General features: G+C 32.5%; 1 protein-coding gene across 1 annotated transcript in view; it reads left to right on the top strand.

Annotated features, from left to right (window-relative positions):
- The first annotated feature begins 13027 nt into the window (after positions 1 to 13027).
- LOC108909456 (fez family zinc finger protein 1-like) overlaps positions 13028 to 26568 on the top strand; it is a 61680-nt gene continuing 48139 nt past the window's right edge. The window contains exons 1-2 of the mRNA XM_018713797.1: positions 13028 to 13081; positions 23912 to 24126. Of these exons, the coding sequence (XP_018569313.1) occupies positions 13038 to 13081; positions 23912 to 24126 (259 nt within the window). The 5' untranslated portion in view covers positions 13028 to 13037. The remainder of the gene's footprint in view (positions 13082 to 23911; positions 24127 to 26568) is intronic.

The raw sequence follows: 26568 nt of genomic DNA, 5'->3' as shown, positions 1-26568 counted from the left end.
CACAAATAGTATATCAAGAACTACTAAAAACTGAATAGATTTGTTTTGACTACGAAACTTTACCCTCAAAGTATAGTTGTCAAAAATTAATGCGTACACAACTACCAATGTTTTGTGTTAAGATTTTTGTAAAGATCGGATCAATTATTCAAATTCAGCGAAGATTTAGATGTCAATTTAATGCTCGGAATTGTCTTTCTCAATTAACAATAAGAAAATGTGTTGAAAAGTGCTCCCAGACCACTGAAAACCAACAACAAATTGAATTGAACAAGCATGACATTGTACGAATGCTCTATAAAATGAATTACCACCCCTATAGAATGTTTTTTCTTTTCCAAAAGTTAGTGCATATGGATCTCGTCTTCATTTATGTACTCGTTTTTTGAGGGAGCATATGAATGTCGCAGAGCGTCTCTCTATGAGTGATGAGGCGCATTTTTATCTAAATGGTCATGCAAACAGACAAAACGTTCATTACTGGTTAAAATACTCCAAAAATCACTGCATTTTACTAAACTTGCGGTACGGTGCGCCGTTTCGAATTATTCGAAGAAATTGGTCATTCTGTCGCTGTAACTTTGCAAACGTGCTCATAAATGTTACAGAGTACTCTTAGGCCTCAATTGGAACAGTTACCAGAGAATTACAAGTATTGGTTTCAGCAGAACGGCGCTACCAACTTATAAGACAAGAATTTTCTCGTAATTGTTATTTTCACATGATGAAGATTATACAATGTTTATGTTAATAACCTTAAGAGGAATCTACAAGATGAAATTCGGAAAATACTAGAAAAAATGTAGAGAAATGTTCTGAATAATTTTATTAGAGCTTAGAAAAGTACATTACGGAAGAAGGAAAGCATTAGCAGCACTCTATCCTTTATTAATAAATCTATAAATCTTTAAAATTTGATTGTCATACTATTCTTGACGCCATTATCGAAATTTTTTTAATAAAGTTTCATTTTTAATAAAGTTCTAAANTCACGCCTCTATATTAAAGCTTCCAGTAAGCGCAGTTCAAAGAGAATCATTAAATTTATCTTTAGAATCTTTAAAATTTGATTGTCATACTATTCTTGACGCCATTATCGAAATTTTTTTAATAAAGTTTCATTTTTAATAAAGTTCTAAACTTTCTAACTCTTTCTGTAATTTCGAGTGTATTAATGAATGCACTACTCCAGTCAACTTGGAAATTGACAGTTTTAGAGGCGGCATTCGTCACCTCACATGTGTAATCATAATAATGGTGGTCTAGAAACGTCTGAAAGAATAAATAAATAGCCGGGAATCATATCTAATCTATAATGTTGGAGAATTTAATCAACATAAGCAACGATAAACAAATGAAAGTAATAAAACAAGCGACAATAAAAATAGTTTACCCTTTCACGTGAATCTAGGCAGAGGCGGCTCTGGGAAAAACAAAGTGAGTGTAGCAGTTTGTCTTTGGTACACCCCCTGACCTAAAGTTAAAATGTAAGTGAAAAACATCGAAGGTTATTTTTCTCTGAAAAACTCGACAAAAATGTTTTGAGGAAGATTTATAGGACTTTGAATGACAAATTAGATGGCGGCCTTAAATTTAACCTTCACCAGAAATTGCAAGGTCAAACTAAGGTCAATTTAATACCAAATACGACATTTTTTGTCAGCAACGAATACAGTGACAAATTTTATGTCGGAATCTGGAATCAAATAGTTCTTCTAGGATGTTCTTGAAGGTTATTTGAAGATCAAATTAATTTTTCACAAATAATAATGGATATGAAAATAATAGAATGTTAATAGACGTTTACAATTAAAACTATTAGTATGATTTTGATAACAACTTTGACCTATATATAATCAACTATAAATCCAAGGTCATTAATTTGTCATTCAAAATCCTAAAAATGTTGGTTGAAACTTTTTTGACAAATTTGTACATCATGTTTTAATACCCAAATTTTATTACAAATCTTTACTTACGATTCAAATATGAATCTTTGTTGAACTAACTTAAAGCTTGAAGCAGTATTATTTACGAGAATAGACTGTGAGCGACAATTTAAATATAGTTATTTATGTATTAAGGGAGATACAGGGATGATCCGAGGAAAGCAAGTCTCCTAAGGGCATAATCGTCCTAGTATCTACCTTGGTGCATACAACGTTTTATTTTTTACTTAGACTCTGATTTTATATTTATTTTAAATTTAATAATTAAATGTAAATGAAATTCAATACATAAACGATGTATCCAAGATGTATCAATGACATCAGCAAATTTGATGATTTTGATAGTTTGATGTTGGATTATGAGGAGACATATTGAAAAAGCAGAATGGATACTATTCCAGTAATAGTTGCTGATAGAGCCAATAAAGCCAATGAAGAATTACTGTCTAAGAAATCTATGATCTACTTTATGAGAAAGAATATAAACGTTTTGAGACTTTTTGAGACTTGGACAGCTGTTAATGAAATATTTCCAAGAATAGTGTATACTACCTTTTATTACTTTTATAATTCTTGATAATTTATATTGTTTATATATCTTTTAGTCAGAATCATTCAGTCCTAACACATTGTGGACAAAGTATTCAATGTTGAAGACCACATTATTAATGCGCAGAAAAGTAAATATAGGAGAATATCATCGATTAGAGACTTATTTGAAGTAAATATCGAACATATTCCAAAAAAATCTAAGATATTCACAAGAGAGGATATTTTGACATTTATTAGAGAAGCATCAAGTCATACATATCTTTTGGAAAAGGTAATATAGGAAATAAATGGCTATAATATTGCATGTGCTCAATAGGTATTTGTTTTTGTGGGTTGTTCTAGTAATGGGTGTTTTTAGAGGATTAAGAAGAGATGAGTTGGTAAAGCTCTCGATAGATAATATAGATGACAAAGGAAGCGTTATTGTAGTAAAAATTAACGATACAAAAACTGGAGTACAAAAATCTTTTACTATTATAGAAGAAAATGAAATGCACGCTCACCAATTGTATCAAAAATATATCTTTGCGACCAAAAAAAATTAAATTAAAATCTCGAAAAAGGACTGCTGCATCAATCAAAAAAATGAATTGCTTCCAGCGACCAAATAAAAAGTTCTGGTAATTTTTGTACCAAGACACTCAAAAATTTACCACTTGCTCAAGACGGATTGATGCGGTTGCTTCATCAAAACATGAATCTTACTTAGGAACAAGTTCACAGCAAGTTTCATTAAAATCCATAGTAACATTCTCCAGATATTACAAAAAACATATTTTTTTTTAAGAACTTTGACAATCAATAGCGGAGGAGCCATACATTTTTTCTTAATGGAAGTTAAGACAGATCGCTTCTTTTGAGCCAAAGAATATCGCAGTACCTTTTTGATCATGTGCTTACGGGACACCTTGTATATTATAAGTATAATAGTATGTTTACATTTAAAAAAAAATTTCGATATCAGTTTCTTCAATACTGTACTGCTACTCTTTAACTTGTGTAAATAATACTCTTGCACATTAAGACCAATAAATAAATAAATAAGTGTATCACAAAACTGCTTGACCCGGCCCTGGACGCAATCAAGTAATACCCGCAGCTTTAAGTCTGATTAAAGACGAAGATTGGACGTTTACGTGGGAGACAGCCCCAACGAGGGGCGCACGTGAACCGCTGGCGATTCGCGTCGCAGCCGAAGGCAAAAGGGGTGAGGGTGAAGACGTCGCGGGGGCAAAATGTCACAGTAGGTGAGCACGGGCACGCGCCATGTGGGCCTCACGTGCGCCGGCTCTCTTCCTCAACGGTCTTCCCGGTGTCGGCTGGTAAACAAAATCGTCTCGCTTGGAGGAACATCTCGCTTTTTATCTCCCTCTTTAATGGCACGATAACACAAATTTAATTGCGACTAAAACGGTTTGTTACTTTGTTACAACCGAACGATGATTCGGTAGCGAACGTTTCTCGGAAAGGTGCGTACATTTGGAAAAATAATGACTCCATTGAACGTTTGCTTCAGAGCTTTCATAAATGATTACAAGCCACGTGACCAGTAATTTTGTTTGGAACAGTAATTTTATTTCCTTCAAGTTGGCAATTAAACATCGACAAAATTAAAAATTATTAAAATAATTCTGTTTCATCGACTGGTGATTGGTGTCATTTTCCATGAGATTCCATTCAACCACTCACCAATCAATAACGGTTTGTCATTGTTCATTATAAATGAGTCATTAATATTGATGACGTAAAGATTTAGGAATTTTTAGTTGACAGTACCGTCGGCGTAATGTTGGTTGCCTAAATTCGGTGGTCATATGGCCTGTAACCATTTATGAAGTTACTGCATATCTAAACTGTATCTCTGAGTTTGTCAGAAAAATCATACAGTGTTTGCTTAAACACAGAACAACTGTAGGTAAAGGACGTCAAAATAAAACAACTGAACAAAACATGCTTTAGTAAAATATCACTCCTCACCGAGATACAGGATGTTTTAACTGAAAATGTTCCATTCAATTAATTCATTAGTGTCGTTGTCAATCGATGACGATGAAAAACAAAAACTAATATTACGACACAATATAATTTTTAAATTGCATATTTAATCTAGACATTTTCACAATCCACAGTCCATTTACGTCGATACATTCTCTTACACGTTTAACTAAATTTCTGCTAACTTGAAACAAGTTTCTTTCTTGATTATTTTTTTTATTAAGTTGCAGCTTCCTGTATATTTAAGAAGAATTCGTTTCGTGTATTGGTGAGATCTTTGTATATTATCGACTTCATGTAACCCCCCTATGAATAAGGTCGAGAAGATTTAAATCGCGATTGTGTGGTGGCCACAGGAATTTGCTACTACGGCCAATCCACCGTTGCAGAAAACGCGCATATATACAAGACCGGAGTTAATACTAAAAATGAGCTGGTACCTCGTCGTACATAAACCAGCAATTGTTTCTCAAGTTTAGAGATACATTTTTTAGTTATTAGTACAAGTTGCCATTAAAGAAGCTCCCAGTTGCCAATAATTCCACACCAAACATTAATCGAAAATTCATATTGAAAGTGTTGTCCCTGTTAAATGTGGGTTTTCAAGTTAATTTTTCGGACTTAAATGAATTAAAAATTCTTCGTTAAGGAAAAGTTTCTCCTTAAACAAATCTTTTTTTGAAAAAATAAAGTAAGTTTTATATTACGCTTGTTGATAAAAAATGTATAAAATTGTATCTACTGTATTTCGCGGATCATTTGGTAATAACTGTTGAAAGGGGGTAAAATGATAAGGAGACAAGTTTTCTTTACTTATAATTCTATGAATTGAAGAGTTGCTTACCATTCATTATAGCAGAAGGCAAACGGTGCCTACTTATTTGTGGATTTTTCCGGTACCCGAATTAATATTTCATCTTATTTTCATTTTAAATCATTCATGATTACTTTTTGAAGGGGATCTTCCCCAAAGAGTTCGTCTTTGTGAGTGGTGGAGCAATATCTGGATACTCTTTCAGGAACTCTTTTCTGTACCGAATCAACAATTTCTACAACGATCATGTGTGCATGGGCAATCAAAAACCCTCATGCTATTCAAGAAACCCATTTTCATATAAGATTATCCGTAAACGCTTGGGCTGGAATAATGAAGTTGTCTGACCACACTTCTTTGACGGAAATTTGAACAACGAGATGTACCGGGTTTTTTGTAGAACGATCTACTTTTACTACTTCAGGACAAATATATGAAATTTTGGAATTTTATTAGTATTTATTTAACACGATGAATATCCTATAAGAAAATAGAAAGTGAATATACTGGGTGTTCTCAAACTTGAGTCATTTATTTTAACAGCTGGTAGAACTCGTAAAAAAAAGTCGATTTACCAAAAATCGTTTATATAAAAGTTGGAGAAGAGGAGAGTTATAAAAATCCTGTTCTATAAAAATTGTTCAAAATTGTTACTATTTGTTTACCACTTATATTTTTATAACGCAGTGGTCGAAAATGACAATAAATCAGATTTTTATAACCTATAAAGTTTTTAAATTTAAATTTTTTTAAATAAGCGTTAATAATTACTTTATTTGGCAACTTTTATGTAAACGATTTTTGGTAAATCCACTTTTTTTACGAGTTCTACCAGCTGTTGCAATAAATGACTCAACTATGAGAACACCAGATATTTAACAAAATCATAATAAAATGAAACAAATTTTTAATGCAATTTGTTGGTAATGTGCTGCTACAAATATATTTTTTACGTGTAGTTAATGATTTATTTCATTGTCTTTGCTATATTAATTTCCCTTCACTGCACAACCTTTCTAACTTTTTTTAATGAATACACACTTAGAACAAACCTAGTCCTGTTTATTAAAAAAGCAATATGTAAAATATATACAGGATGTTTCAGAAAGACCTCCAGTAAATTCAGGGGGTGATAGTACGTCAAAAAATAATAATGTTTTGTCTTATGAACTATATGTCTATCTCTTCTTATTTTCGAGATACAGAGTGACAAAATAAAATTTTTTAAATGGAATTTTTACGCTGATTTAATTATTTGTTGTATATTTTATAGAGGGCGCTAGTTATGCTACATTCATATTGCATTTGAAGTTTTTTGAAGTTAGATTTTTTAGCTTTCGGTCGCCAATTTCTAATGTACAATTTTATTTTCTAAAAATAATGTACTCTTGTTAGAACTTCCTAATGTAGACAGTTTTCGAGAAAAAAGGCTTTTAATTGAACTCTTACATTACGGTGAAGAAAATAAGCGACTTTTATCAAAGTAGGCTTATGTCAAAACTTATTGATGGATGTCTCATAAACAACGCATACATTCTCAGTAATATTTTAAACTCTAATTAACTTTTAATCAAAATTTTAGTGACTGTAATTAGTCATTATTAACTACAGTCAGTAACAATCACTAAAATTTTGATATAAAGTTAATTAGAGTTTAAAATATTACTGAGAATGTATGCGTTGTTTATGAGACATCCATCAATAAGTTTTGACATAAGGCTACTTTGAGAAAAGTCGCTTATTTTCTTCACCGTAATGTAAGAGTTCAATTGAAAGCCTTTTTTCTCGAAAACCGTCCACATTAGGAAGTTCTAACAAGGGTACATTATTTTTAGAAAATAAAATTGTACATTAGAAATTGGAGCCCGAATGGTAAAAAACCTAACCTTAAAAAAATTTGAACCTAAAATATAATAGAAACGTAGCGTAACAAGCGCCCTCTATGATATATCCAAAAAATAATTAGACCAGCATATTTAGCGTCCTCAAAAACCCTGGAATACCAAATTTTATAAAAATATTTCGCACCGTTTGGAAATTTTCGTAAGAATTCTATTTAAAAAATTTTATTTTGTCGCTCTGTATCTCGAAAACAAGAGGAGATAGACATGTAGTTCATAAGACAAAAAATTCTTATTTTTGTACGTACTATCACCCCCTGAATTTACGGGAATTCTTGCTGGAACACCCTGTATAGCGTTTTCCAATTATATTTTATTCAAGCGGATATTTTCAATACATCATCATTATTTACGATGTCAAATAAAAATACGATGAAAAGATACGAAATTAATTTCAAAACGCATTCCTGCCGCTGCAAACTGATCGGAGATCCAGATCGATACACTTTCCAACCTACTTACTTAAGAATTCATAATCAGATGGATAAATTAATTGATTTGCCTTAAGTTAATGCCGCATAAACACGACACGTCCAGACCGTAGCCGTTACAGGTTCCTTCGAATTGAATTTTTTAAATTGCCGACCACGTGTCGCATTAATCACAACCGGAGAATTAATCACTTTCTTTAGAAACTCTTTCAAAGCACGTTCATCACCTGTTATTAATTCCGCGCGTTTATTAAAAATTCGCGCAACCGAATGACACGAATTTGGAGATGAGGAATTGGCGTTTCTCTTTCCGCATGAGTTATTGCCATCGCAAATAAGAAAAGGGCGATTTCGTAACGCCCAAGTGCCGAAAAGATGCGCGTTTTTTTTTTTCAAAACTGCTGACGAAGGTCAATAGTACTGACACCGTTAAAGGACTGTCTTCAGAAGCTCGCATATTCGTCCATTACTTCTCAAGACACTCTCAATTACTATTGAATTACAACAAACAACATTTAATCCTTACAGGCATATTTTTTTTTCATCTTTGGATGTTGTGTAAAAAACATTCACTCAGTTTCACTCAATTTTTCTCAATAATGTATCAATTTCTGTCCACACCCGTTTGAGTGAAATATTCACTCTATTAGTATGAGTACAACTAAAACTTTATGAGTGAAACTATTGCAACAGAAGTGAGTGAATTTTACTTAAATCCAGGTTTCTGCTCAAGTCAAGTGAGTGATCAAGTGAGTGACTTTTGACTTTATTCTGAGTACGTTAACCAATTATTAAGAGTTGACTTTTTCTCTAAATGTAACTATCATTGAGTAATTTTTTAGTCATACTTGGTTCATATTCTCTTTAAATTTCATACCAAAGGATTCTCCAGCTTTGATATGACACAGATGACTCCATTTTAATGTGATGTTGTTAGTTTCTTTTTCCCGTGGAAAGTAAAAATATATATATGACTAGACCGGCCAAAGAGAGAAAGTAGTGATAACAATTTAGATAATTTGGACTTAATTTTGAATTTGGATTGTTTTTATAACAGATTGTCGGGCGCCACCTGCGTTCGCGGAACCTGGATAATTTCTCCCATACCGTCCGTTCATACATGTACTTTACTTTTCTTTGCTAGCTCAGCGTTTATTCAAGAAAGAATGTTTGGTTGCAACTGTAGGGCAACTTAAATTACGTGTTGTAATAACTGGGGTAATAGTAAAAACAGAAAAAAACAGAAAACTCGGTCCTGGCTCTGGCTGGTTCGTAGAAAAAATCACACAGACACTCACCTCTCGGCAGGCTCACGACGGCAGCATACGTCGACACACTTTGCTTGAAGAATTTGGCTGATAAATACACGTAAATATGGGTTAATGAAAAATCTTTCCAGCACTAACTCTGTCTTTTACTTTGTGGGGGTCCACCAAGACGGAGGCTCTTGGCGCGACGAAGAGTGTAAAAATGGAGTAATAATAAAATCTGACTTTTACACGGTTGGTTTTTGATTGATTCATTTGACAGTTTTTTTTTTCGTTGCCACTGCGATTATTTTAGGCACTCTCGGAGCGCCATGCTATTAACAATGTCTACATCATAGTATTGTGTTGACAACTGTATCATTTTTCTTTACACCGTAAAAAAATTTCACTCAAATTTCACTCAATTTTACTCAATATACACCCTATTGAGTGAAATTTTCACTCTATTAGTGTGAGCACAACTGAGTGAAACTATTGCATCAGAAACGAATGAGTTTTACTCAAATCCGAGTTACTGCGAACTATCAATTGAGCGACTTTTGACTCTATTCTGAGTATATAAAACCAATTTAGAGTTGACTTTTTCTCTAATATGATTTAAATTTAACTATTATTGAATCATTTTTTACTCAGACTTGGTTTTTAATTAACTAAATATTGGGTGCAAAAATAAATCAATCATAAATGATTAATTGGGAAATACAATGTTGAAATTAATCCACTTCGCGGGGCCTCCTCCTGTCCTGGCTGAGACCCGCCAGTTGAGACCCGCCGGCCTTTTATCCTGGCGATCGCGCTTTTCTGGATCATCTAACGGGCCCTTATCAACTGTGGTCGAGATTACAGAAGCAATATGTAAGTGGTGCCATCTTCACGGCGCCATTCAAATTAATCAAAATTAATATAAATTTAAACTCGTTCAGTAATGAGGACATTTACTCTGATTTAGGTACAAGTGCACCAAATACGAGTTTATGTGAAGAATTTATTTAAGGAGTACCTTATATTTGAGTGAAAGTACTCACTTTTAATTTAAATATAATCACAAACGAATAAAATGAGTGAAAATGTACTCAATAATTTCACACAATTCATTCACTCCGAACTTTTATTGCTTTCACCGAATTTTTTACAGTGTAAAAATGGAATATAAATAAATAAAAATGTAGGGAATAAGCCCCAGTAATCGTCAGGTTCTAAACTCTAAACAAAATTTCCATATTTAGTAAATTTTTTATGTAATGGACTGGAAGAACATCTTTCCTTGGAAAATTTTCGATTTATTTAATAATAGCTAATATGAAAATATAGAGACATAAAGTAGATATTATTCAGGTATGTTTATTCTAATTACATTTTTATAAAGTAATGAATATTTACGAATAAAATCTGAATTTTTTCTATAAGTGATACGCCAATCGGCCGTACTAGATGTCATTTTTCATGTGTGTGCATCAAGATACCGACAAGCGGCACATTGATTTGTGTTCATTCCAGTTTTTCAGTATAATTAGTCGTATTTTGCTTAATGTAAGTAAATTGTCCATTAATTTTTTTAAATGTGAAGTCATTCAGCCACTAAATTAACTATTTTTAACAACTTAAGTTAGTACTAAATAAAATAAATCGTTTCGGGTTTAGTCTTCGTAGAGTCTTGAATTTTTATTAAACTACTTGAAATATATATCGTAGGTACCAAGTCCAGTTCAATTTAGCGAACTCTTATCACATTTTATTCACCAAATTTCATATATTTGTTTGCCGCTGGTATTAGCTAAGTCAACATATTTGTTTATAAAGATTTTAGTTTAAATATATTTTTGTATATCATTTTGTACGCTATATTTCTATAATAAAAAATATTTTACAGTTTTAATATTATGCTGACAGTTATTTAATATTATTAAGCAGACAAAGGGACTTGAATAATTTACGATTTTAGTGAAAAAACTCCTGTTAATTCACTAGAATAATAAATGCGTTGCAAAATAATAAATCAACACAAATGAATAATTTTTTAATATATTTTTCCTCGATCTCGAAAAACTATTATTATTTCAGTTTTTTCTGGCACCTATTTCATAATAGTAGGTGAAAGAAAAATGTTGTATTGCACTATTCGCCAAAAAGTTTTATCAAAATTTAAATTTACACTAAAAGTTTACTTTCAGTACAGGAAAGTTTAGTGTATTTTAAAATATTTGTATTTAAGCTTAATAGTAGGTATTTTTTTTAATATAAATCACTTAATTTTGTCGAATTTAGTAAAAAACACAAAGATATGTATAAGACATTACCAATTCTTTACTGATATTTATTTCGACTAAGCGTTTTATTTATTATATTTTACTTGCAATTTTTTAGTCATATAAATTAATTGATTAATGTTTTATAAAAATATGTGGCTGAACCACTGAACCATTATATTTAAATTAAAACTGAGTACTTTCATTCAAATATAGCTACTACTTAAATAAATTCTTCACGTAAACTCGTATTTGGTGCCCTTGTACCTAAATCAGAGTAAATGTCCTCATTACTGATTGTGAGTGAGTTTAAATGTATATTAATATCGAATAATTTGAATGGCGCTGTGATGATGGCACCACTTACATATCGCTTCTGTAATCTCGTTCACAGTAGATATGGATCCGTTAGATGCTCCAGAAAAGCGTGATCGCTAGGAGTACAGGCCTTAGCCGGAGGCGGCGGGTGTCAGCTGGTGGGTCTCAGCCAGGACACGAGGAAGCCCCGCGAGGTGAATTAATTTCAGCACTGTGTATCCTAATTAATCATTTGTGATTTAATTTTGCACTCAATATTTAGTTAATTAAAAGTCTGAGTAAAAAATGACTCAATAATAAATAGTTAAATTTAAATCATATTCATATTAGAGAAAAAGGCAACTCTAAATTGGTTTTATATACTCAGAATAGAGTCAAAAATCGGTCAATTGATAGTTAGCAGTAACTCGGATTTGAGTAAAACTCACTCATTTCTGATGCAATAGTTCCACTCACTTGTACCTACTCATATTAATATAGTGAAAATTTCACTCAATCGAATGTGGACAGAAATTGATACATTATTGAGTGAAATTAAGTGAAATTTGAGTGAAATTGTTTTACAGTGTAAGTTCATAAGAATAAAATTATTGTGTTTAGAAAAATATAAACGGATAAAACATTTTAAAAATGCGATTAATACTATACACAGTTTAATTAAAAACCATAAGCAAACTTTCAGTTCTTAATATAATAGACAATATGTTAACCTAAATGCGTAAGTAAATATTTAGCATATTGTGTTGTTTTTGTAAGATTTGTGCTGTATCATGCCATTAATGGAAACACGTGGTTACTCATATCATAAATTTATTCTACGGCTCTTTGCTGGTTCCAAAAAAAAGGTCAATACAAGGCCAACCACCAAAAATACCGTCAACGCATTCCTCTACATAAAATAATTGGCAGGACTCGCAACTATTGCGGTTTCAATAGGCGTCATTCCCAAGGAAAATCACGTCACCCATCGCTAATAGCCACCGAAACCAACCACTTACGCAAACCCCCCAAAAAAAAACGAGAATTCCAAACAAACAATCGGCCTGGAAAGCCCGCCATTAGACAATTACACCTTGATAACATCATTAAACGAATCAATATTGCCCTCGCACCTAAAAAATCCAGTTAAAAAATCAATTTGCAATTAAATAACTCATCAGGATACCTGAGGAACAGGACCGGGGCGACCATCCAATCCGATCCAATCACTATCCGAGGCTCCACCTCATCGGGCCAGCGTCCAATCCAGGATGCCACGGAGCGCCAGCAAAGGAGGTGTTTAGCGGAGGCACGTGCTTCGTTTATTTCACCAGAGCCTACTTACCTGGTGGGGTAGCGGAATGAAACTTATACCTGGAAAACTGTAAAGGTAGAATTCAGTCAGGTGGCACATTGTCACACGTGAAGTGTGGCTCTGGATTCAGTTGTTGCACAGTTGCGAAGTATCAGGACCCAGGAAGGTATCTAGTGATCGCATTTACATTTGACTGTGATAGTGTTTTGTTAGTTCTTCTGATGACTGCGATCTGGACAGGTGTGTGGTGATGGTAGACTTACAATTAGATGGTTGCATTGTTAAGTGATTGCCAAGGAAGATTTGTGATAAGGTAAGTTGTTTGATGAAACCATTTCCAGGTTTTAAAAAACCTCAAGAATGTTTTAAAAATCTTCGAATTTTTTAAGATAATCCAATAAAAAAATCCTTGAAGCAAAGTGTCATTCAAGGAACTTGACCAATACCGTTGGTTCCAGTCGTCATTCTAAATCCAAGTAAATCTTTAAATGCTGATGAAACAGTCAATATAATATGTAAAACGTGGCAATCAATTTTAGACAGTATCAAACTGATAATTTGACATCGAAAATCAAAGTAATCAAAGTAGTTTCTTCAGAGCTGATGTATTTGTGTATTATTTGATTCCAAAAATAATGACCAATTAGAAGAGAAGCAACAAATATTGTATTCTAAGTGCAAAAATTGTAATGATCGACAGATTTTTTACGCCATTGGGCCAATTCAAATAAATCCAACAAATTTTCTCTAAAAAAAGTCTTATCAAATGGAATTAAACAATATTTTTCGGAACCATAAATTTAGTTAGGCAAAAGAGGCTAATAATAAATGGTATGTTTCTTAAAAACCTTATACAGATTTCAAAAATCTGTTAGTGAACTATGGAAAATCTGCTTTGTCCATAAAATCCATGTCACCTTATCTGTTCTGGTGTGTTGAAACAATTGCTGTTGTACATATACGTCAGTTCTTTTAAGATGAATTAAATCATTAATGGTAATCATTAAATCTAACTTGTATGAAGCAATTGTGGGTCTAAACCTGCTGTTATATATTGAGTAACATCAAACAATTGACCTTTTATTCGTTGTTCTATATTAGGGATATATATTAGCAAGTTGTGTAAATATAAACAGTTTTAATGCAACTGCTGATGGTCAGGCACCATTAGTTTTTTCGGATTTCAGGTATTTTGAACGTAATATAATATTTTATAAAAATTTAAAATGTTTCAACAAGTTTTAAATAATTTGTATAAGAAACTATCATATTTTACATTTTGGAAATAGACCAGTCTACGAATTTTTTCAGTAAGTCTGAACATACTTTGTTTAATAAATAAACATATTTTATCCACGATCACCTTATAACTGGACTTTTATCCACACATATGAACCGTGTAAAGTGATACTTTATCCACTATTGGAATAAAGTAAGTTTATTTCACTAGTAGAATAATGAAAAAAGTAATAAACCTATAATAAATCAAATTTAATTTATTTACTTATTAACATTAACATTTACATTTATAGTACTAGACATTTCGTTTTTTCTTTTATCACATTTAACTTCCTTTCCGTTAATAACAACCCTTGTAGCATTGTTGTTGTATTGAAACAAGTAGGTAACTGCCACTAATTTTCAAATTTGTCAATTCGCAGCATCGACAGGCACCAGAAACCCCCATTATTAGTGCAACCTAAAATAACTCATAGTTCACTATATACCTAACAACATGTAAAAGATAAAGAGATATTACCTTTATCATTAAATATTCTTTATCTGAAGCCCCATTCAGTCCAATACTGCAGCTTTTTTGCTTTGTATCATAGACCTTATTAGTTCACTAGGTCTATGCTTTGCATCCTCTCGAATCATTCTTCAAATAAGCAGTAAGCTTAGTATATTTTCCAATATCTATATTTTTGTAGACTTTATAGTAGCCTTCAACATCGAATCCTTCGATCACATAGATGAAATTGCATATTTTTTCTTCAAATTTAAAAAATACTATATCATGACATCTTCATTTATTGTCATTACTCTCCATTTTTTCCTTTCGTTAAATTCGGCAAATACTTTTTCATAATGTTCCCTCGATTTCGCTGGCAATAAATGGAAAATTGCTTCTTGAGCTTCTTCAAAAACAGCCACAGGAACATTTACATTTTTACCAAATTCAGATAGAACTGTTTATTAAATAATTAATAAACAACGTACCATAACAAGTAGGTATAACAAAACCTACCACGTTTCATTGAGTACAAGTAAGAAATATCAAGTCGTGCGAATATTTGTTTATTAAATTCCAATAATTCTGACTCCATAAATATGAATGTGATGTGATTATGGATAAAACGTTGGTTTGCATTCGTGTTTTAATTGCCTTTTATCCACTTAAGAATATTAAACGCTCGAAGTACATTCTCGCGTTTAAACATTCTTGCGTGAATAAAATGATACTTAAAACACTTATACAATAAATAACCATTAATCAGAAATAAACACTAGCGACTCCACCAAAATATAGAAAATTCTACAATTCTCTAAATAATTTTCTAAAAAGCGAAAATGTCATGGTATAATATCACTATCACTATCACTATTCTAATTAATTATACTACTTTAAATGTATTTTGACCAAATCTAAAATAATTAACAGACTGTGGCAATGGTGTTATCAATAATATTGCAAACCTGTTTCAGTGAGTTGAAAATATATATTTGGATGTCATTAATTTAATGACTGTATAGAAAAAACAACATATTGTACTTGAAATAATTATTATTTTGGTTATAAGCTACCTGTAATGACAATGAATAAAATATGAATATCAATCGAGGTCCTCTGGTTTTTTATGATTTTCAATGTAAAAAGTATCCACCATACATTAATGAAACCGACACCTTAAAAACCAAGTGTAATTATAATGTTCTCTTACTAATAATTTGTCAAATAATATTTTCAGAGATTATTTGGTACAAAATTGGCATAGTTTGAATCGCAAACTTCTTTAGATACAGAAGAAATGTCACTGACAACAACTATTTTTCTTTTGGTTGGTTTCTACTATTTCCACTTTATTATGAAACTATTAAATTAATTCACTAAATTCGACAAAAATTGTTCTTCAACAAACAATGTCAAACACTAAAAGATCTTCTATTTCTGACTAAAAAAACTCAAGGTTCTAGGGGACGTATTTATAATCGCATTGATATGCTCAGTGAAGGACAGTTTATTGTCATATATCACACCTAAATTCTTAACATTCTCACAACGCGCCAGTAACGCATTTTCAAGAGTATAGTTAAATATTCAGGTTCTCTTCTGGAGTAAATGAGCAGTCCTTATACTTGTCTATATTAATTCTCACACCATGATCAGCAGCTGTTGCAGTATTAAACAATCTACCAAATTAGATACGTTCGGAAATAGCTTCAAGTCGTCGGCAAAAATAGATGACTAGATTATACAGACAGAGAAAAATCATTAATAAATAAAATAAGGGGGGTGACCCTAAATCTGATCCTTGGGGCACTCCAGATGTCGCTACAAAATTGTCAGATTTAAATCCCTTATATGAAACAAATAGTTCACTTGCTATGGCGATTTTTTTCTGTGTACATAAACGTTAGTATTCAGAACTGAAAAATCTCTGCAAGCTAGGAAATTATATTGCTAAAAATATTACTCAGTTCGCTACTTTGTGAAAACCCCATTTTGAAGCCAACAGATTTTGAAATGAAAATGACTTTTAATGAGATAATTTTCTCTTATTTATTCATTTTCTTTCAAAAATATACAAATGAGTAATATACACACACCCACATAAAACAAAGCGATATATCAATTTGGAACAAATTTATTTATTTGAAAAACACGAATGTAATGTATTATTAATAAAATTGATTCGTGCACATTTGGTAGATACACTGATGGCAACCTTTCCGTCCGATAATATTATTGTTATGACGTGCGTGTTTTCATATAAGGCAGGGCAGTCCAGTGTAGGGCTCAAAGGGCCATTAACATGCGGTTGTCGGACGCAACACGAGCGCAGTATTACGGTAGCTGCGGCCCTTTATTCTGAAATAAATTAAATTTAAAAGATTTTACTTTTCACTGTTTTTAAACGAATAATCGTTTTCTGAAAGTATCAATTAAATTTGAATTAAGAAACTAGGAAGGATTAGATTAATTAATTAGTGTCTAATATTCAAAATTGATTTTTGGTGAAAATTTTAAGTCTTCAATCACTTAAGTGCCAGTATTTGACGAACTATGTATTAGCAATTCTTGTGGCTAAGTTTCAGTCACACTCTATTTTATACTCTTCAAAATTAGAGCGTACAAATTTCTATAGAGGTTTAATCATTTCCAAATTTTGTATATAATTTGAAAATTTAACAGTTCTTGGCACATTTTCAATTATTTCAATCATTTATTATTCATCATCTACATCAGGTCTAAGTATCAATTTCGTAAAGAAATTCAGAACCGCTTTAAAATATAAAGAAGCTTTAATGTTACAATAAGAACGATTTAAGTAGTACTTAATTTTATTATACCTGACTTTAAAAATCAAATAAATTCAAAAAAATTTATTCATCTATAATAAAATGAAATCATTGAGTCCACTACTTCTTTTAATAGTAACATGTTATTTTCCTTCTGAAATAATCAATTTTTAATCAAATTAAATTTCTTCTTGGAAAAGACCACGAGTATGATGTTACTAATATAAATTACCATTTTCATGCATCACTTTGCAAGACTAGTTTATATTATACAGGTTGTTTCATAATGGTGTGCAAATATTTTAAGGAGGTATTTAAAAAGTAATTTTAGGGGGGATACTTCCAATTTTTTCGATTTGAGCCTTAGAAAATATTCAAATGTCAAAATGGCCGAAAAAATTAACTTTCATTTTTTTATTAAATATTTAGTTCATATTTGCTTAGTTTTTTCTATTGATAAAAAAAGAATTTTTGCAAAAATTGCTTCAAAAATGACGGTCGTTTTTGGTTAACTGTTATACTAATTATCTGTAAAAATGGGAAGAGTAAAAAAGTTTCAAAAAAGGTTCAAAATGAAATGTAGTATTAAAAGCTATTTTTCTTATTGGAAGTGGCTAACGTAGAAAAAAGTTGTGAGAGAAATAAAACCAAGGGGTGATAATTTCTTCCATTCAAAGACATAAACCAGAAAAAAAGACTATCAAAAAATACCATTCAACTAGTTGTTAACGTGTACCAAAATTCAAATTTCTAAGTTTAACCGTTTTCGCGGTAAAAAAGCTAATTTTCACGTCCATTTTGAAATTTGAATATTTTCTTAGGGGACTCAAATAAAAAAAAATGTATTGGAAGTACCCCCCTTAAAATTACTTTATAAATACTTCCTTAAAGTATTTGCACATCATTATGAAACACACTGTATATGTATATTACAAAATATTTATCCCATCTTCTGTATTACAAATTTGTTAATTGTGTCCAATATGTTTTTTTTTTAACGAGGAAGGAACTAAACATATTTATATCTTACTGAGAAAAGAAAAGTTTTCCCCAATGAAATTTCTTATAATTTTATGGTACGGAAGAAATTTTAATTTGTTTTTCATGTAATTCTTTCTATGGAAGATTCTGAAGCAGTCTAAACACAGAACTAATAATTTATAGGGCCTAAGGGAGAAAGTGTTGAATGAAGTACTATCAGTTGGATGGACAATATGGCATTATAAAAAGTTTCTTGGAATATCATATATAAGATAAGATGAAGGCATTATAAAATACCTTTTAATATTAAGATATTTGTTGGTAATAGAGAAGTAAAAAGATTTGTTTAGCACTGGTTTCATGGCAATCTTGATTATGTGAGGAATCAGTAAATAAACCAAAATACATATAGTACTATCAAATATATGACACGTATACATCATTGTAATCATAAAAAAGGGGGGCATCCAAAGAACAACAAAAAAAACAGAATCTTCTAATTAAATTATTTTCTTTTTAATATTTGAGATCGAAAAAAATTTACTAATAAATGAAACGCTGACTTAGTAGCAGCGTAACTTATTTGTTCTGATTCCGATCATCTTCATTACAAATTTCTATTCTACTGTAAAATGTCACAAAACTTTTGCTTGGTAAAATAAGGTTTTAATAAAAGCAAAAAAAAAACTTCAGTTTCAATGCACTAAAACTCATTTTTGTCTTCAGCTTTAAAAATAGGTAATAGGTAAACATAGGTACCCTTCTGTGTTAATGCAAGCTGACGGATTTGGATCGTCCTAATAACTTTTTCCTATAGTTCATATCCCTAAACAACACTCTATGTGCATATCCTGCTAATATGATAATTAGCTGCATATATACATATAAATCGAGACAGCCTTTAATAATATTTAATAGTTTCGGTGTGACATGTGGCAGGTATAATATGCCTGAAGTCAGTTTAGCGCCAGCATCCATCGTTCTCAAGAAAATACTCTCAAAATCCTCAAATATGTACGATTCATACAATGGAAACGACTTCTTCCGCATAAGTAGAGTTTATGTAAGTAGATGACACTGTGCCACGAGGGAATATGGAAAATTAATCTGAAAACGAAGAAAACTTTCTGAAGTGGAAGACGAGAAGGAATACGGAGAGCGTGATGATTACAGTGAAATGGACAGTGATTGTATTCCTTGGGATGGAAACAAAACATCTGCAAATGTTTAATCAGAGTGAGTTAAATTATTCGCAATATAGGTTTACCAAAAGATAGAGCTGAATATATAACTAGAGAAGTGAAAATGAAATATTTTCAATCTGAAGGAACCAAAGCTTCTACGCATCGATCACGTCAAAGTTTTCTTCAAATGATGAGGATAAGTTAGTATATTATTGCGACGCTAAAAACCTAATAAATTAGTTAAAACACAACGTTTATAAAGACAATGCGTCAAGGTTATTTATGGACTTCTTAAAACGAATCTTGAATGCAGTTCTGTTACATTATGGTGATGAGTATGCTTCTTCAGTTCCAATAGCACGCTTATCAAAACTGAAAGAAAGCTATGTAGTAGATCTGACTTCAGAATCTTTTAAAGTCACTTAAGCGCTTTTGTTAAATCCATCTAAGGTGTTGCTTCCTCCATTACACATAAAGCTAATGATACAATTCGTTATAGCTTTGGACAAAGGTAAATGTTACGGGATTTGGGAGAAAAAATTTCCTGATATCAGCAATGCTAAATTGAAAGAAGGTACATTCCTCAACCTCAAGTTCGTAAAATGTTGTGTGGTGAAGATTTTGTATTGAAAATGAAAAAAACTGACAGGGCTGCATGACAATGCGTTTCAAAAATGTTACAGAAAAAGAAAACTTCGGGCAATCAAAATTATAAAACTCTAATCATGGAAATGATTGAGAATCTCAGGGTTGTTCAATGAACCTAAAACTCAGGTGATTATAGCAAAGAGTAAGGTGAACGATTTCACCAAGATTGAAAGGAATTGGAAGAAAAAAGAGAAACGTATGTTGCAAAGAGAATGTACGGTTGGAATTAACAAGAAAAAGAGAAACCGAATACGTAGATCTTTTGAACAGAAAAGAGTTCACAACAATCGAAAGAGTTAATTAAAAAAGGAAAACACCCTGACACTTTTGTTAATTGAGAGGGCGTTTTTTTTCGAAAATGGTGGATACTGATGCCAAGCTGACTCCAGATTCAACAAGTTCGTAAATATAGGGGTAAGGTTATGGAATTCAATATAGGGGTTAGTCTCTGCCATGACGGTACAGTTCTTCGCATTTAACCCATTTATTGATAATTTGGGGGTCATTTTCTCGAAAATAGTAGGCGCTGGCGCCAATCTAACTTCAAATTTGTATTCAGGGAGTACGAAAAGGCATCAATAACTGAGTTTGATAAAAAGAACAGACCACTTTTTGTGTTGTTAAAAAAATGCGAATATACTATAACTGTCCCTTTTGCAAAGTGCTGCAATTTATCCCTAACAAAGTTTTTTTCCTTATAAAGTAACTCGTCGGCCATTTTAAGGATCAGCAGTAACCCCTTCTGGTTCTACACCAAAGCGGCATTTGGGGCAGCGCCCCTGGGGCTTCTCCTCCCCTGTCGCCGGCGATATAGTAGAGCAATTACTGCGACAATCTCGGTGATCAATAGACGAAATCATCGTCGCGTGATCGCAGCCACGTTCAACTAAACAGCATTAACTACACCGCCGATGTCCATTTGCCCCAACGGAATTGATTTATTTTATTGCTCTTATCTCTAATTTCATTGGATGCGTTCCAACGATTTTCGCTGTCGGGAAACGATCGTTTGAATGAGTTTGTTTGCGTTGATTTGAAGAAAGGTCCAGATTAACGATTGACATATTTAAAAAAATCGAAGAAATAAATAGTTTCATACAAGAAATTATTTTTTGAATAAAGTATTTAATTAATTTATCAGCAGTACTAAGCATATTTACTCGGAAAGAGATAATATTAAAATGTACACGATTGTGACTCTGGTGACAATAATTTATATAGAAAATACGATTAATTACGATTTTTGTCTCACATTATTACCACCAAATTGTATTTAAAATGTCAAATTAAATTTTAATGCGATATATACAGGGTGATTCATTAATAATGGTACGCACCTTAAGGAAAGACTGCTGACGGCAAAATATGACAATTGTAGTGAGTATGTCTCACTCGAATATTGCTCTTTTTCATTCTACAAGACGTTAAAGTCAAAAAAATACTTTCGATTTTTTGTAATATTTTTGAGTAGTGAAATTTTTACACTCAATGACTATGAGTACAACTGAATGAATCTGTTGCATCAAAAATGAGTGAGTTTTACTCAAATCCAAGTTACTGCTAACTATCAATTGAGTGACTTTTGACTCCATTTTGAGTATACATATGAAACCAATTTTGAGTTGACTTTTTCTCTAATATGATTTAAATTTAACTATTATTGAATCATTTTTTACTCAGACTTGGTTTTTAATTAACTAAATATTGAGTGCAAAAATAAATCACTCATTAATGATTAATTAGGACATACGTGTCGAAATTAATTCACTTCGCGGGGCCTCCTCCTGTCCTGGCTGAGATCCGCCAGCTGAGACCTGCTTCCACCGGCTAAGGCCTGTTGTCCTGGTGATCACGCTTTTCTGGAGCATCTAACAGGCCCCTATCAACTGTGATCAAGATTACAGAAGCAGTATGTAAGTGGTGCCATCTTGAGGGCTCCATCGATTCGAAATTAATATACATTTAAACTCACTCACAATCAGTAATGAGGACATTTACTCTGATTTAGGTACAAGGGCACCAAATACGAGTTTACGTGAAGAATTTATTTAAAGAGTACCTATACAGGGTGTTGCTAAAATAGGGTTCCAAACTTCTGCTGCGTTTATAACTCATTAAAATAAGCCAAAAAGTTCCTATTAACATGTGCCCTAAAACGCATCCTTAGGAAGTTATATGCCCTTAAAGGGGTTTATTACTGTTTACGGTTTATTATTGCACTCGTTCCACTTTATTTTTTTAGCGGTATTAAGCTAAATCATACAAATTCAAAAATATTTATAAAAAGAGTAAGTATTCCTCAATACAAAAAAAAAAGTGTGTGTAAAATACCACAGACAAGCTATTTGACTTCATTTATTTGACTTCATTTAACAGGATTTTTAAAGATTTTTTTTATTTACTTTAATTAGGTTTAATGCCTTTAAAATAAAGTAAAGCTACCACAGCCACCTACCAAATTCCTGTATTGCAATTTTTTTATACAATTATTCACAACCGCATACGAGATAAAACTAAAGCTAACTAATCTAATACAATAAAGACGGTAAAATCCAAAAGTGTAACTGCATGTCGCGGTAAAATAAAATTTTTTAAAAATATTTTCTGTAAAGAATTTTCATTAAAAACAACATTGTGGTAAAATACGTTTTAGTAAATACTCGTGTGTACTACTTTCTACTACTAATAGAAGATGATATAAATTATAGAATTCAATAGAACAATTTTTATTAAATTTTACTGTAATAAATGTATTTTTATGTGAATTTATATGAAAATACTTTTTTTTTGATTAAATCTGTTTTGGTTACATTTTTTTCTGTTTTTCAGTTTCTGATTACAGTTTTTTACATAACATGGAGGACCACGAAAAAATATAGTAATTTTTACAAAACACTTTTTTCCTACTTGAGAAAATTGTATTACAAACAAATACAAATTGTGCCTCACTAATTTTTTTTCTTAAGTCTGTCCGTATTGAGACAAACTACTTTAGATTTTGTGTCTATAAATTAGTTTAGCAAAAGAAAAATTTTAACGATTTCATTCAGTAATGGGATAACTCTGAGTTCTGTAATACTATCAGGACTTAATCTGTTAATCTCATGTCAAGGTTTTTCAGCAGTATCCTTACTGATTGGATATTATAGAAAGGATTCTCGTTCATTCCATTCCAAGTTTATTGTGATATCTGATATTTTTTCGCAGTTGGTCTGAAATTATACCTATTAAAAATGTATTATCTAGGACTAACCAATAAACTAACCAATACTAAACTAAATACCCATACTGTTTTCTCAATTTTTTTGATGATTAATAATAATAATAATAAAAATAATAATATCCCTACTCCTCATTCTAACTACGAGAATTAGCCCAGAAGTCGGAGACTTGTGCGGGAGAGGAGGCGGCATATTATTATTACGCAGGCCGCATTTGCGCTCAGGAACGACTTATGTTGGTAGGCCCTAACCACCATTCAGTGCAGGAATGAGGGAAACCTGGAAAACCTTATTAATTAGGGGGGTGGTCAAATGCCAACCGGTGTCAATCTTTCACATTAACCCAAGCCAACATTCTTCCGCCCTACCATACCTGCACAGAGGGTGCCAATCCTCCGTACAAGCATAGCTAATCTACGGTCTACCGGCCGCGGGATTTGAAACCCGGGCAGATCGACACATCGATTTAAGTACTGACGCCTTAAACCGTGCGGCTATCGACCGTGTTAACAGCCTGCGAACCATCAAATATTATTAAAATACTGAGACTTTATTATCCTCTTAACCTATTTTTTTCTATCTTTCCAGGATGCCTCGGTTGGCCATGCTGTCCCAGTACACCAACGTGCCTGGAGAGACCCCCCCTCGATCTCCCTGCAGTCCTGCGAGCAGCCCCGTCGCAGGAGTGTCCTCAAGGAGCGTAAGTCCTTCATCGCCTCGCTCCCCAGCGTCCAGGCACAGCGCCTTCTCTCTAGTCTACCCCAAGGATTTACAAAGGAGTAAAAATTATTTAACAGTTAATGGTGAGTCAGTTATATTCCCCTTTAATAGTTTTTTTTTTCTAGATATAATAATAGTCATTTATGGTGAGGTTCCTAGAATATTTAGATCACACTTTATCAGGAAAATTAAAATTTTTACTTAAGGGTGTATTTACATCAACTTAATAAAAAATGAGACAATTTGCAGGATTTGCAGGACAATGCTGGATATTTTTTGCTAAATATTTATTAAGTATTTAAGAGAAAAACTAATTTTTGTTGGTACAAAATACTGTCACGGTGGACAGTTATGTCGTGCGCGGTTATCACCTTCAAAATATCCACTTTGGATAGTTGTAAATTTTATCTGAAATCAAAAATCAAAAAATTTTTCTTAAATATGTGTCCGTAGTTGGAGGATATACTAATAAAATAAAAAAAACTGGAATAGAAGAAAAAAGCGTCAGGCATACGAATTTTAGTCTTGACTTTTTAATTTTTTTATCTTACAGGTGTTAAAAAGAATATAAAAAATAATTGTTTTCCCTGTTTTGTTAGTATTAAATTATTGGGTTCAAGATCTAGACCTTAAAAAAAGTTCAGTAAACGTTGTTTCGAGAAAAATACGTTTAATTACACATTTGTTTGCTGTACACATAAACTTCGTGTTTACGCACGTGAATAGAAACCATAGAGATGCCTACAGAAAAATATCGCCATCTACAGTCACTTAAATCAATTGTTAATACAGCTATCTACCGTCAGTTATACCATTTAAACAGGGTGTTAAAAAAAGAGTGTAAAATATTTCAGAAGGTAATAGTATGAATCAAAATAAGCAGAAATGTCTTAATAAACATGGGTCCGCAAAGTAACGGTTGCGGAGATATGGACCACTATTCGTTTTTCAAACATTTTATTTTATTAGGAATAAACCGACAAAGGAAGCTTTTAACAAACAAAAAACAAAGTTACAGAAGATGTTCAAAGTGCCCTCCGTCCATTTCCAAGCAGGCACGACATCTTCGTCTCAACGATATTCGAACTCTTTCGAAAACACCCTCCTTGGTTTGGATTTCTTGACACTTTTGATTAATCCGTAGCTGCAGCTCTTCCAGGCTATTTACAGGAGTACCATACACTAATGTCTTCAAATATCCCCAAACAAAGAAATCTAGAGGGTTCAGATCAGGCGATCTTGGAGGCCATAAAACAGGTCCGGCCCTTCCTACCCATCTATGTGGAAAAGTTTGGTGTAAATGCTCTCTAACGGCCATGGAAAAATGAGCTGGAGCACCATCATGCTGGAACCACATTTGTTGCCTCTGATTCAAAGGAATGTCTTCCAAAAACTCATACAGTGTGTTCTGCAGAAAGTTGAGGTAAGCAGCGCCTGTTAATCGGTTTGGTAAAACAACAGGACCTAGAAACCTGTCACCTACAATACCCATCCAAATGTTTAATGAAAAACGTGCCTGATGTCCAGATTCTATTAGAGCATGAGGATTTTCGTCGGCCCAAATATGCGTATTGTGAAAATTAAACACTCCATTTCTTGTGAACCCGGCCTCATCAGTAAAAAGAATGTTTGCAAGAAAACGAGGGTCTTCAGCATCATGACGTAGAAACCAGCGGCAAAAAACCAAACGTGCTTGATGATCATTTATTGGATTTAAGGCCTGTACTCGTTGCACATGGTATGGATAAAGCAGTTGCTCGTGAAGGATTCTCCAAACAAGAGGACCACTAATTCCTACCTCGGCTGATATTCTCCGCACACTCGTACCTGGATTCTGCTCTACCAGTGCTAGAATTTCTTCTTCTGCTCTAGGAGTGGATACCGACCTTGGTCTTCCGGATAAATGGCACTGTTTGCTCAAGGAACCGGTATCACGCAATCTTTGGTGAATTCTTCCAAACATGCGTTGTGAAGGAATCTGGCGATTTGGATAAGCGTCAACATAAAGACGTCGCGCTTCGGTGGCGTTCCCATTACCACGACCATACATGAAATGCATGTCTGTTAATTCTGCGTTAGAGTAACCAGCCATAGCGAAAGAAAACTTGTGCACTGAGAACAACTGTCAAATACGTACTGTTTATTTCACTAAACATCAACCAACACAACGTTTTTACAAAATAAAAAAGGGGCTAAAAAACATAAAACATTCCATATCTCCGCAACCGTTACTTTGCAGACCCATGTTTATTGTGACTTTTCTGCTTATTTTGGTTCATACTATTATCTCCTTAAATATTTTACACTCTTTTTTTAACACCCTGTATTTATTTCACAATGACGATAAATTCTAGAAAATCGAATAAAAACCTAAAATTACAGCCATAAAGTAGATGCCAAATATACTTTACCTCACATATAAAGTTAATTATGAAACAACCGTTTCAGTACCACATTTAATACATGTTTATCTACCAAAATAAGAAAAAAAGGAATTCAATTTTGAGTGACTTTTATGTAAATAC

Source organism: Anoplophora glabripennis, unplaced genomic scaffold (assembly GCF_000390285.2).
Source record: "Anoplophora glabripennis isolate ALB-LARVAE unplaced genomic scaffold, Agla_2.0 scaffold383, whole genome shotgun sequence".
In the NCBI taxonomy this organism is placed as follows: Eukaryota; Metazoa; Arthropoda; class Insecta; order Coleoptera; family Cerambycidae; genus Anoplophora; species Anoplophora glabripennis.
The sequence above is the reverse complement of the archived record's forward strand: the minus strand, read 5'-3'. Positions and strand labels throughout refer to the sequence as shown.